General features: G+C 40.9%; 1 protein-coding gene across 11 annotated transcripts in view; it reads left to right on the top strand.

Annotated features, from left to right (window-relative positions):
* ERC1 (ELKS/RAB6-interacting/CAST family member 1) overlaps window positions 1–12,562 on the top strand; it is a 1,928,212-nt gene that overhangs the window by 903,782 nt on the left and 1,011,868 nt on the right. For all 11 annotated transcript variants that reach the window (XM_085652245.1, XM_085652246.1, XM_085652244.1 and 8 more), the window contains one exon: window positions 11,574–11,714. In XM_085652245.1, coding sequence (XP_085508371.1) covers window positions 11,574–11,714 — 141 coding nt within the window. The remainder of the gene's footprint in view (window positions 1–11,573; window positions 11,715–12,562) is intronic.

The raw sequence follows: 12,562 nt of genomic DNA, 5'->3' as shown, positions 1-12,562 counted from the left end.
GCAAGTAAAGTGCCATGTAAGGTGCATTTTTATTTATTTATTTATGTTTGCGGAGTTTTATATAGCGCAAACTTGACCCGACTCCAATCCGGTATCAGAGCGCTTTACATAGCACCAGTTACGTTACATGAGGACATTCTTTGTTTGGCATGGGGAGATTACATGATTTGCCCAGAATCACAGGATGTCCAGCGTCATTACCGAGACTCGAACCCAGTTTCCGAGGTCGAGCGCCCTAGCCGTTAGGCCAACTCCTCTCCCCTAATTAACATTAATAGTTTGAATACAGTACATACCTAACACTTTCTTAGTGTCAGTTCAAATAAAAGATCATATAAAGTGCATACTAATATTAATAGTAGCATTACTGCGTACATTTAAAAGAAGAAAGAATTATTTTAACAAATTAATGTCTCCATGTTTCTTTACGCTTTTACCCAACAAAATTTGGTTGTGTAGACATATAGATGAACTATCCCATTTTTCTCCTCTGTGATCACCCTGTGCCACACCCCTTCCCAACCTGATCCCCCCAGTCACACCCCACGCACCCTGTGGGAGGATCGCCCACACCTGCTCCCTAGCCCCCACTCAGCACCCTGGGTGCCATGACCTTGCACCCATAATGTGCACTCACAATTTCCGAAGGAGCATTTTGTCCTCCGACCCCAATGTCCAGCTATAGCCTAATAGAATTTATTAGATTAAATTACCATTTCATATCTAAGACCGCAATCAATATTTAATTTACGGCATATTCCCATCTTAAGATAGACCAGACAGTTGCTGGAGTAACCCCCTTGCTTTCCATACATCATCCAATAGATAGAATTTGCCATTCGCAAGGAATTTAAGTTTGGATTGCTGCACGATGGTTGCTTGTGCCCCGTTTGTTTTAAAAGAATCACTCATCCGTACGAAATCCCTTTGCCTCCTTGCGGCTAGTGCAGTCCTATCTGAGAAAATCTTAAATTGTGTGATGACTTGTGCCGTAAAGCTCTTTGTTTCAATGGCTCTAGTCAATATGTTCTCGGTCACTCGAAAATCAGCCAAGTTAACCAAAATCGTACAGGGGTACTTTGCGTTGATGGGGCGTTGAGAGGGCACCCTGTGAGCCCTTGTAATCGTTAGTTCTCCTGTTAGCTCTGGAAGGGCTTTTCTCAGTAGGGCTTCTACCCAGTCTCGTGCTTGGGGTCCTTCAACTGATTCTGGAATCCCAACTTAACACCGATTCGAATGTCTGTTATAGTTCTCCATGTCTTAAAGCTTAGACTCAAGAGCTTCTTTGCTTTGCTTAATGTGTGTGAATTCCAGTTCAGAGAACCCTATCTTATTCTCCAAGCTGGAAACCCGCTCCTCAGACTCTGACATCTGCTCTGGCACTTTGCACATTGTTTCCTCGATTTTTGACAATCTTGGATGAAGAGAATCAAATTTCTTGGTATTGTCTTACGTAACTCCTTTATCTCTAAGAGAATAAGCTCAAACTTACTTTTGATCGTCTGTCCGAGTTCCGGATCCTTTAGTATTTCCTGAAGGGATGTTTCACCTCCCACTGGTGCCAACATACTGGGTCCGCCCTCTGGAAGTTCATTCTCTGTATTCAGAGCCTGTTGCTGGGCAGAAGGTTGAGCTGGCTTGAATAGCGACAACATTTGCAACTGGTTATCTTCCCTCATAGCTGCAGGAGCTATATTCGATTTTGAAAAGAGCGGCTATTGATCGCAACACGTCTGGGTTACAAAAGGCTCAGCAGCGGATGATGTTTGATGGTCCTCCAATATACTTTTACTCTCTGCATTTTCAGACCTTTCCAGGATGAGATTGGATTTATGAATCTCCTGTGCATCCACACTTCTGTCCGTCTCCGTCCCTCTTTCACTATCCATCTGGATGTGAGGGGCCTCTAAGATTCCATCCGCTAACAACTGTTGCACTTTTAAGTCCATCCTTTGCTGTGCGTTCCTCAGTGTGTGTAAATTAGTAAGTGGTTTCTCTAAAGAGCCCTTTGGACTGAGTTGAGAGAACTGAATTAACGCTTGGAGGTTTGCGATTAAATGTGCGCATGCTGTTGCTAGACGCGATAATTGGTCTTTCTTTCCAGTTTTTTTTTTTAATTCTTTATTCTGAAACCGATGAAATGGCTAGAATGGCTGAAACAGCTGACTGGCATTAGTAGTTCTTTTATTTTTAAAGCCGCCCAGTCAATTAAATGTTATTTCTGCTGCGGGCTTGCTACGAACACCGGCACACCAGAAAGGCACCAACAGGCAAGCGGGGGCTCCTGGAGGTGGTGAGATTCAACTTGACACAGCCCCCTGTGTATAAATGTTCTCAACTGCGCCTCCTGAAACCCCTGTCTCGCCACACAGATTCTCTCACTGCCTAGATTTCCGGTGATACATGTTCGGCAGCCTACATCTCACCTTGCTGCTCCCAGCTGCTCAAGACTCAGCGGCTACGCGAGTCCTTCAGCCGCTACACATGCTGCCACAAAAAAGCTATTGGTTCTTCCCCCTGTAGTGAGGCCGCCATCCAAAACTCTCCGTCCTCGGGCGGTTGCGAGCCTGCAACTCCTGTGGCGTGACCAGGGGTGAATGCGCTAACGGTGATGCGTGGGGGAAGTGTCCACCGTCCTGCCCGATCCCGTACTCGTTTGGTCTCCACGTTGATTGTTCAGCCAAATTAATCTCTCCTTTTCGCCGACTCCAATGGTTCACAGGCTGTTGAACAACCTGGAAATGCTCCTACTTTCCTCAAGTTGACAATGACCGTTCTGATTCTGTGACCTAGTTCTGCTGTCCAACAAAGATATCCTAGAATTTGCTTGGGTCACAGGTTGCAAGACATATATATTCACCGAAAAAAACAACAGTTAAAGCGAAGTTACTGTTGCTGTCAGTTAAAACTTTACATTTTGAACTCTAATAACGACTGAAATTCACCAGTTCTGTAATTCTAGAAACTAGAACTTCCGCCCCATTCATGCACAGTGTTGGCATCAATGATGTAATTTCAGATGTTGCAGTGATGATATAAATTATTTCACTGAAAATGGCATGAGTGATGTAATATGTGAGGTAATAACCTTTGTTTTTTCAGTAAATTTCTATTTTTTGGGGGGGAGGACTTAAAGCAATATTTTATTATCATACCTAAGTAGGCCTATCCCGTGGAATGGCAGAGGTTCTGGCTGCAGGCGAACATCTCATGGGTGTCCCTTCCCACGCATGGAACCCCCCTATTGCTGGCCAACAACTCTCCACGTTCGCACAACCACCTACTGGCACGCATCCAACTTTTTTTTCTCTCACACTAATCTTGCAGTACTCCTGTAAATTTCTGCACTGAGTATGGCGAGTCTGCTGCGACACTAAAACATTTCTTTTTTGGTATGACCCCAGGGGAGTCCCTCAGGAACCCCTTCACGAGAGCCAGGGGGTCACGGTACCTCTACCTTGCTCTCTTATATTTTTTTGTTTTTATTTTCAGGACATGAGGACATTTCTTTTCTTGTTTCACTCATCCAGTTGCAGCCCTAGGACCAGTTCCCCGGATCCAGCCAATCACAATGCTTCATTTGCCATTTAGTACCTCAGAACTTCCTTGGTAGTCCCTCAGTAGTACCGCGTCACTAGATATTTATAAGCTTTGAAGCTTTATTTCTTCTGAAACACCTGAAAAGATTTACACCAAGTCACAAAAAGTACACTTTCTGGTAAAACTGTAGCTTTCTGCCGAATTTGGTGTAATTCCATTCAGTTTTGGTTGAAGTGCTGTCTTAAAATTCCTATGGGAAAGTGTATAGGGAAACAAGCCCCCCATCCCCCGTCCCCATTTCCTATGGAAATGTGGTCCTAGCTAGAACTACCATGTGGCGACTGCATATATGTGCGTTTGTGCGTGTGGGTGTCTGTCCCTATATGTATGTATGTATGTGTGTGTGTGTGTACGTATATATATATATATATATATATATATATATATATATATATATATATATATATATATATATATATATTCACTGAAAAAACCATAGGTTTCACACATGTTATAGTTAGCGGAAATTTTACTGATAAAAAACCAGTGAAATTGCCCCGTTATAGTTAGTGCTGGCAACTATAACTCACGCGACCGCAATCCTCTGCTGATGCTAATACTTATTTAGACACTTATTTGCCCATGTCTTCTTCCATACATTTTTAGCTATACATATATTACAAATATTTTTTTTTCATAAAGACACATATGTCATCAGCAGAAGATTGCGGTCGCGTGAGTTATAGTTGCCAGCACTAACTATAACGGGGCAATTTCACTGGTTTTTTATCAGTAAAATTTCCGCTAACTATAACATGTGTGAAACCTATGGTTTTTTCAGTGAATTTGCAAGGTTTTTTAAATGCTAATTCCTAACTATAACGTGTGTGAAACCTATGGTTTTTTCAGTGAATTTGTACGGTTTTTTAAATGCTAAGTTACTTTACGCCATTCGAGGCGTGCGCGCCCACTTAACGCAGTTCGTTCCGTGCACGGTTGTTATCAACTTTAAGAAGCCCTGTACATTTGGTGGCCTTCGGCCACCAAAAGCACAGGGGGTGGGGTCAATGTGGATAGTGTTTTTTTTATTTCGATTTTATAATTTCATGTTGCCAAAATTTAGTTTTTTTTACCTATTAATAAGCCCTGTACATTTGGTGGCCTACGGCCACCAAAAGCACAGGGGGTGGGGTAAGTGTGGATAGTGGTTTTTTTTTTGTTTTTTTTTTACCGTACGCTTACGGTAAGCGTACGGTAAGCGTACTCGGCGAAATTGCCGAAAAAAAAATAAAACCGTTTTTGCTCTTGGGGGATGTTTGGGGACTCCCTCAACATGACTATGTGGGAGGGAGTTGTCAAAACAGCCCCGTAACATGTTTTTGGCCATCTTGTTTGATAAACAACACTCAGTGCGAGAGACAAAATGGCGGCCGCCGCTTCCTGGTTTCGGCCGATTCGAATGTTTACTAAGATCTAAGAGCAAATCAGAATCGCGCTCGCGCACGCCACCGTACGCTTACGGTAAGCGTACGGTAAACGTACCGTAAGCGGGCTCAGATATATATATTGATTTAAAGGCTATTTTCTCAGAATCTACTGAACAGATTTACACCAAACCTACAAAAGGCACTTCCTTGACCTAGGGACTACCTCTCTGCCAAATTTCTAGTAATTCTGTTCAGCCGTTCGGGCTGTAGCTCGTTCTAAAGGTCCTATGGAAAAATGCATGGGAAAAACGCGTTTTGGGACCCCCCTTTTATCTCAGCCCCCGCTTGACGAATCCCCCCGAGACTTTCAGGGTAGGAGCGGAGCGTAGCGCCCCACCTATTTTGAGAAATTCGCGAGGATTCATCGACCGGCGCCAAAGTTATTCAAAATAGAATGTTGAGGTTTTCCTATGGAAAAGGGGTCCTAACTATAACTACCTACTGGCGACCGCCAGTAGGTGTAATATATATATATATATATATATATATATATCATATATATATATATATATATATATCATATATATATATATATATCATATATATATATATATATATATTCAGTGAAAAAACCATAGGTTTCACACATGTTATAGTTAGCTGGACATTTTACTCGTAAAAAACCAATGAAATTGCCCCGTTATAGTTAGTTCAGCTAACTATAACTCGCGCGCCCGCAATGCACTGCTGATGACGTCACATATTACATCACTCATGACATGGTCAGTGACATCACTCATGACATCACTGATGACATCTCAAATGACATCACTGATGACATCATCCAGTGAATGGGTGTTTTTCTGAAAATTAAATATGTTTTATATATGTATATCTCAAGGTCGATGGAAGAATAAATGGGTATATAAGTGTCTAAATGGATGATTTGTTTTTGAAAAATTGATTGTGTAACTGACTGATTAAGTGTATCTCTCACTTTGTGTATAAGTGGCTGCATGGGTTGGTGAGTAGCTACATGGGTGTCTATATAGGTTATTAGTTGTTTTTTTGAGTATCAGTCTGAGTGTCTGTATGGTACGGTGGGGGGTATTACGTAGTGCATAGATGCATGAATGAGTGACTCACTGTTTGTATGTGTTGAAGACAGCATGTGTGCAGGACTGTATGGGTGGATGAGTGTGTGTATGGGTGTGTTAGTGAGTGAATGACTGTCTCAATAGTGTCTTCAGGAGTAACTACATATGTTTTAAACTAGTATATGTGACTATTGGTGTATATATGTGAGTATATGTGAGAGGGAGAGATTGAAAGAGTTCCTGTATGAATAAGTATGTGTTTCTATAAGTGATTGTTTAAAAGACTAAGTATGTGTAAGTTTCCGTAGAAGTAAGTATGGTGGTGTGTGTATTACTGTATATGCAAGTAAATGTATGTTTTATTCTTTATTAGCATGAGTGACTATGTGTGTGAGTAACTCTATGGATGAGTGGCATTGTGTAACAGGATGTATAGATGTATGAGTACATATGATGAGTGAGTACATGTATGAGTGACTGTATAGGACTGTTGGTGAATGAGTGGATGTGTATGTGGATCTTAGAATTACTGAAGAGGTTGTTGTAACTGGTATTGGTATGTCCATTGTTTTGAAATTTTTAGTCTCTATTTTTGAATGTGTGTATCAAAGCTTATATTAAGGTGAGAGGAGGTCTGCCACTCTATCACAAGGATGATGTCATCAGTGAGGTCATCAGTGATGTCATTTGAGATGTCATCAGTGATGTCATGAGTGATGTCACTGACCATGTCATGAGTGATGTAATATGTGACGTCATCAGCAGTGCATTGCGGGCGCGCGAGTTATAGTTAGCTGAACTAACTATAACGGGGCAATTTCATTGGTTTTTTACGAGTAAAATGTCCAGCTAACTATAACATGTGTGAAACCTATGGTTTTTTCACTGAATTTCTAAGGTTTTTTAAATGCTAATTCCTAACTATAACGTGTGTGAAACCTATGGTTTTTTCAGTGAATTTCTAAGGTTTTTTAAATGCTAATTCCTAACTATAACGTGTGTGAAACCCATGGTTTTTTCAGTGAATTTGCAAGGTTTTTTAAATGCTAATTCCTAACTATAACGTGTGTGAAACCCATGGTTTTTTCAGTGAATTTGCAAGGTTTTTTAAATGCTATTTTTTTTTTTTATTCTTCATTTTTTTCAAACATATTTTTAATTTAATTTTCTTATCTTTTATAAAGACTATGCTTAAATTTTTAAAATCCTTAAATATTTTTTTTATATATATTTTTTAAAATAAACATGTAAAATTTATTTCCAGATTTTTTTTTTTTTTTTTTTTTTTTATAGTACGCGTACCGTAAGCTCACGGTAAGCGTACGGTTTACGCAACGTCCGTAATCTATCTACGCTGCTTGCGCATAGTTACGTACTTTGCGTAGCCGCGCGTACTGCGCGTGGGACGCGTGCGCGCTTACGCAACACGCGCACGTTACGCGGAAGTGCCGGGAAATGACTGTTATGCGCATGCGCGCAAGCGCGTGTCTTTTTTACGCGCACGCGTACTTTTTGCCGTAAGCGCTCCGTAAGCGTACCGTAAGCGTACGGTAGGTCATGTGATCATGAAACACAACTTTTGATTGGTGGAAACTACTTTCAGTTCTAGAACTCTCCTACACCACACCCATTCCCCTCATTTCTGCTTGTGATCCCTTGGAAGAAGGAGCTGGTTTGTCTTTGGGATACGATGGCAGAACAGCAGAGCCCTTCTGAGAGTGAGGCTAGCACCAGCAGCACTGTCTTGAGGCAGAGAGCGAGGAAAGTAAAGCCTTCTTATGTTTGGGATTATTTTACTTTTCCAGAAGGCCAGCAAAAGGTGAATGCACCCTTAGTTACTTGCAGGCTGTGTCAGCGTGTACTTTCTAGAGGTAATCCTGACAGGAAGTATTCCTTTGGGAATCATACCATGATCAGACACCTCAAGGATGTACACAAAAGGACACATGGTCATCTTTTTGGAGGTAACTCTTCAGAAAGACGAGCCAGTACATCCACAGCAGCTCAGCCTGGACCATCATCTGCAGGGCAGACTCCTTCTTCTGCAGGTCAGGTGAGCCCTTCATCTGTGGGGGGAGAATCTCCTTTTGCTGGCCCTCTGGAAATTAACCCTCGGTTTGCGAGGGTTGAAGTACTGTGCGCCACTTGTCACGATCTAATTACTTATAGGGAGACCAGTATTTCCCTAGTGAACAATAAAATAGATCAGCACACTTGTCGTACCGTCTAATATTCCCAATCTTTCTTTCCTCTGTCCCTGCATGAACACAACGGCTCTTTTAAGAGCCAACCTTATCTTTCATCTTTTTTTTACATATGTTTTTAAAAACTTTTTTTTATTTTTTTTTTACCGTACGCGTACGGTAAGCGTACCTTTTTTATTTTTTTTAAAAAAAACACTAAAAATCATTTATCACATTACATTGACTTACCATACTCACTCAAAAAAATATTTATTCATTTGTTTTTTTAAAAAATAGTTTTTAAAATGGTTGTAGTTTTCAAAAATTTTCTATATCGATCTGGAAAAAAAAGAAAAAAGTATTAATATTTTTATAACAATTTATAATACAGTACACATATTTACATTTTTTTCCAAAAAATATTTTTGCCTCTTTTAACAATTGGAAATCACTTTTACAGACTGACACATTATGAAACCACTATTTTTGATTTATTTAATTGCACGTGTCCAAGCTGTTTTTTTTTCAGACCACCACCATGTGCATTCTCTGTGACTGCCTACACTCCACCAAGGGCAACCAGCCTTAGTGATGCTGAATGTATTTGCATTACAGACTTAAACCTGAAAACCCCACTGGCTTGTAAATACTGTGCATGACTATACACGGCAAGGACATGGGTGTGTGCTAACCCTCTGCTTATTCCCCCAAAAATTCGCTCCCCCTTTCCATCTAATGCAACTGTGAAATCACCAGAGCAAGACGCAATAAATCTCTGCCTATAATTCTTCTATGCACACAGAGTCATATTTTCATATTAGTCCCAAAACGAAATTTCTTTGCCAATTTGAAAGCACACTTACTGCTCTTTTTTTTTTCAGGGGCAAGTGTAAATCACTTTTACACACTGACACATTATGAAACCACCATGTGTAACTACAACAAAAACAATTCCCATTTCTATTATTCATTTCTTAAGTTACCACATACATACCCTCTCAAACTGTAAACTCACCTTTAAAATTAGTTAGTTGTGAAAGAAATGTGACACTCAAACAGCAGATTATCAGAGCCAGGATCTCTGTTGTGTTCACCTCTCTCCTCTCAGCAGAACCAGATAATGGCAAACTTTCCCTCTATTTTTCCACACATATACATGTAAGTTTCAAATCTCAGTGCTTCCCCCTTTTTTTCACATGTAATCACACATTGCTATTGGTTGAAAACGAACCCTTTTCCAAAAGTACCCTTCCCCCACCTTGACTTCTGCCTAGTACCCTTCCCCCAACTTGACTTCTGCCTGCTACCATAGCAACAGCTCATGGAACACTGCTGTGTGCAGTTAGGTCAGAAGTTCGACACACAATGTTTCAATTCCACAGAGCAAGAGTGCTTGACTTTTCAAACCTAACAGCAAATCCATAGTACTGTTCTTTGGTTACACATTTTTTTGTACCAATACAAAACATGCTTGTATTAATTTTCACATACAGCCTAGTTTTTTTTCTGGTATGGTATGAAACAGCCAATCAGTTCTTTTTGTTTTGTAAAAAATATGTATGCCTCCATTTCCAAACTGTCTTTCTTTTCATATTGCCATTCTACTGAAAGACACCTCCTGAGTGCATCCAGTTCTCCTTTGAAGATGTTCACAGTGTGGATTGTAGGGCACAGCTATGTCTTCTGGAGTGAAAAGTTTGCAGAGAAAACAGATATGGTGAGAGACCTTGCTTTGCCAAATGTAGACATTAAATGGATTGGTCAGAGAGGGTTAAAGTGGCACCAATTGATGCCATTGGTGAAATCCTTCATGCAAATCCAACACCCTGACCTCATAATAGTGCACTGTGGTGGCAATGACCTAGGCACTTTGACTGGGGTAGGTCTGGAAATGCTTATGAAGGACACCTTTGCACAACTGTTTTCACTTTTCCCTAAAACTGCCTTTGTGTTTTCCAACATATGCCAAAGGCAAAAATGGAACTGGTCCAATCATTTCTGTCCACAGATTGACAAAGCAAGAAAGCACGTCAACAAATCTGTTTCTGCTTTCCTCCGTGACTATGGTATGGGTGCCATTTACCACAACAACTTGCGTTACGACATGCAAGACATTTATAGAGGAGATGGTGTGCACTTCAATGATGAAGGGAACAGAGTCTTCCTCTTGAACCTTAGACTCTGCATCGGTACTTACTTGTAGGTACCACTAAAAAAATGACTCCATAAACACAACAGCTCTTTTTAGAGCTCCCTAATTTCTAAACTCTTAAATCTGCTTTTCATTTATTTTTTTTTATTTTTTTTTACCGTACGCTTACCGTAAGCTTACCGTACGCGTACCCCGTGATTTTTTTTAAAATCAATAAATATTTTCTTTGTACTTTTCTGTCCATCTTTGACCCCCTTACAATTGTTAGGGGGTCTGTAACTCTCCTCATTGCCCCCTTTCCTTGTTTTCACTCTTTTTTTTCAGAGTGAAATACACAAAATGGCGGCCGCCGCTTCCTGGTTTCGGCCGATTCGAATGTTTACTAAGATCTAAGAGCCAATCAGAATCGCGCTCGCGCTCGCGCACGCCACCGTACGCTTACCGTAAGCGTACGGTAAGCGTACCGTAAGCTGGCTCAGATATATATATTGATTTAAAGGCTATTTTCTCAGAATCTACTGAACAGATTTACACCAAACCTACAAAAGGCACTTCCTTGACCTAGGGACTACCTCTCTGCCAAATTTTGAGTAATTCTGTTCAGCCGTTCGGGCTGTAGCTCGTTCTAAAGGTCCTATGGAAAAATGCATGGGAAAAACGCGTTTTGGGACCCCCCTTTTATCTCAGCCCCCGCTTGACGGATCCCCCCGAGACTTTCAGGGTAGGAGCGGAGCGTAGCGCCTCACCTATTTTGAGAAATTCGCGAGGATTCGTCGACCGGCGCCAAAGTTATTCAAAATAGAATGTTGAGGTTTTCCTATGGAAACGTGGTCCTAACTATAACTACCTACTGGCGACCGCCAGTAGGTAATATATATATCTTATATATATCTTATATATATCTTATATATATCTATATCTATATATATATCTATATCTCTATATATATATATATAGAGAGAGAGAGAAAGAGATATGAAAATAATTTAAGGCTATAATGAATGTTATAATAACCGTGTGCAGATTAACGTAACCTAACACAAGGTATATTTATAATAGCGTTCAGTTAGTACATTGTTTTTTGAATGGATGCATTCAGTACGTGGTATTTTAGACCATTACTACTGAAGAGACAATTGAATAATAACGATCTTTTCTGTTCATTTTCTGACAGGAGCGGATAATTGAGCGCCTTAAAGAACAGCGGGATAGGGATGAGCGAGAAAAATCTGAGGAGTCTGAATCCTTCAAGAAAGAACTGAAAGAAATGAAGGAGAAAGTCAGCATCCTTCAGGCAGATCTTTCTGAGAAAGAGGTAAGACCACCCCCACTTACTTCATCACTTCTCAGAGACTTTACTGCATCACTTAATTCTACTGGCACAACCATGGCATTTAAATTTAGGAGTGAGTAAGGACCATCGATAAGGTAATAGTATTTGTATACATGATTGTGACTATATGTTGGGGGTGTACCTCCCAAGCACTAGCGTTTATCTAGATCTCCTGTGACACACCTCAAATTATAGCATGACAGCAGCCCCTTGTTGGCAGATTGAAGCTTGTAGATGTGACTAAATGGCAAGAAAACGGAGTGGCTGTTGATGCTTGTTCCAGAGGATAATCCAAATGATGCAAGCCTGATCCAGGAACCGGGGCAGCTTCCTGAGGGGGTGAGGCTAATATTTGGGCCTATTTAGTTTCCTAATTCTGCATCACATAAGGAGAGAAGGTGGCACCGGGCACACTGAAAGCCTGGCTGGCACAAGAAAGTGGTACTAGGCCCACCCTCCACAGCTGACTTGATTCATTGCTTCATGGCTGGGTATTGCGCTACCTTGAGGCTAGTGGCTTCAGGACTTCACTTTTGTTAGTAAAAAGAAAAGAGGCGAGAAGGCGGCTCAGGTGTGTAGTCATCCTCAGCTGTGTCAGAAAGCCTGTGCGGCCTACTGCACTGCTAAAGGGAGGAGTCTATAATAGCATGGCGCCACTCTGAAGCCATCAGTTACAGACTGAGCATGAGTGGGAGGTTGGCTGGATGTTGTTGATCTACCAAAATATACAAAGGAGTTGAACCTAAGATATATATTATAGTCAGCTTCAACATTCAATAATAAGACCTAGCCACATTGCTGACATTTCTTTTCTTTTGTACACCTTGCAT

The sequence above is a fragment of the Triturus cristatus genome, chromosome 4_1 (genome assembly GCF_964204655.1).
Source record: "Triturus cristatus chromosome 4_1, aTriCri1.1, whole genome shotgun sequence".
Taxonomy (NCBI): domain Eukaryota; kingdom Metazoa; phylum Chordata; class Amphibia; order Caudata; family Salamandridae; genus Triturus; species Triturus cristatus.
Note: the sequence above shows the minus strand (reverse complement) of the source record. Positions and strands in the feature narration are given on the sequence as shown.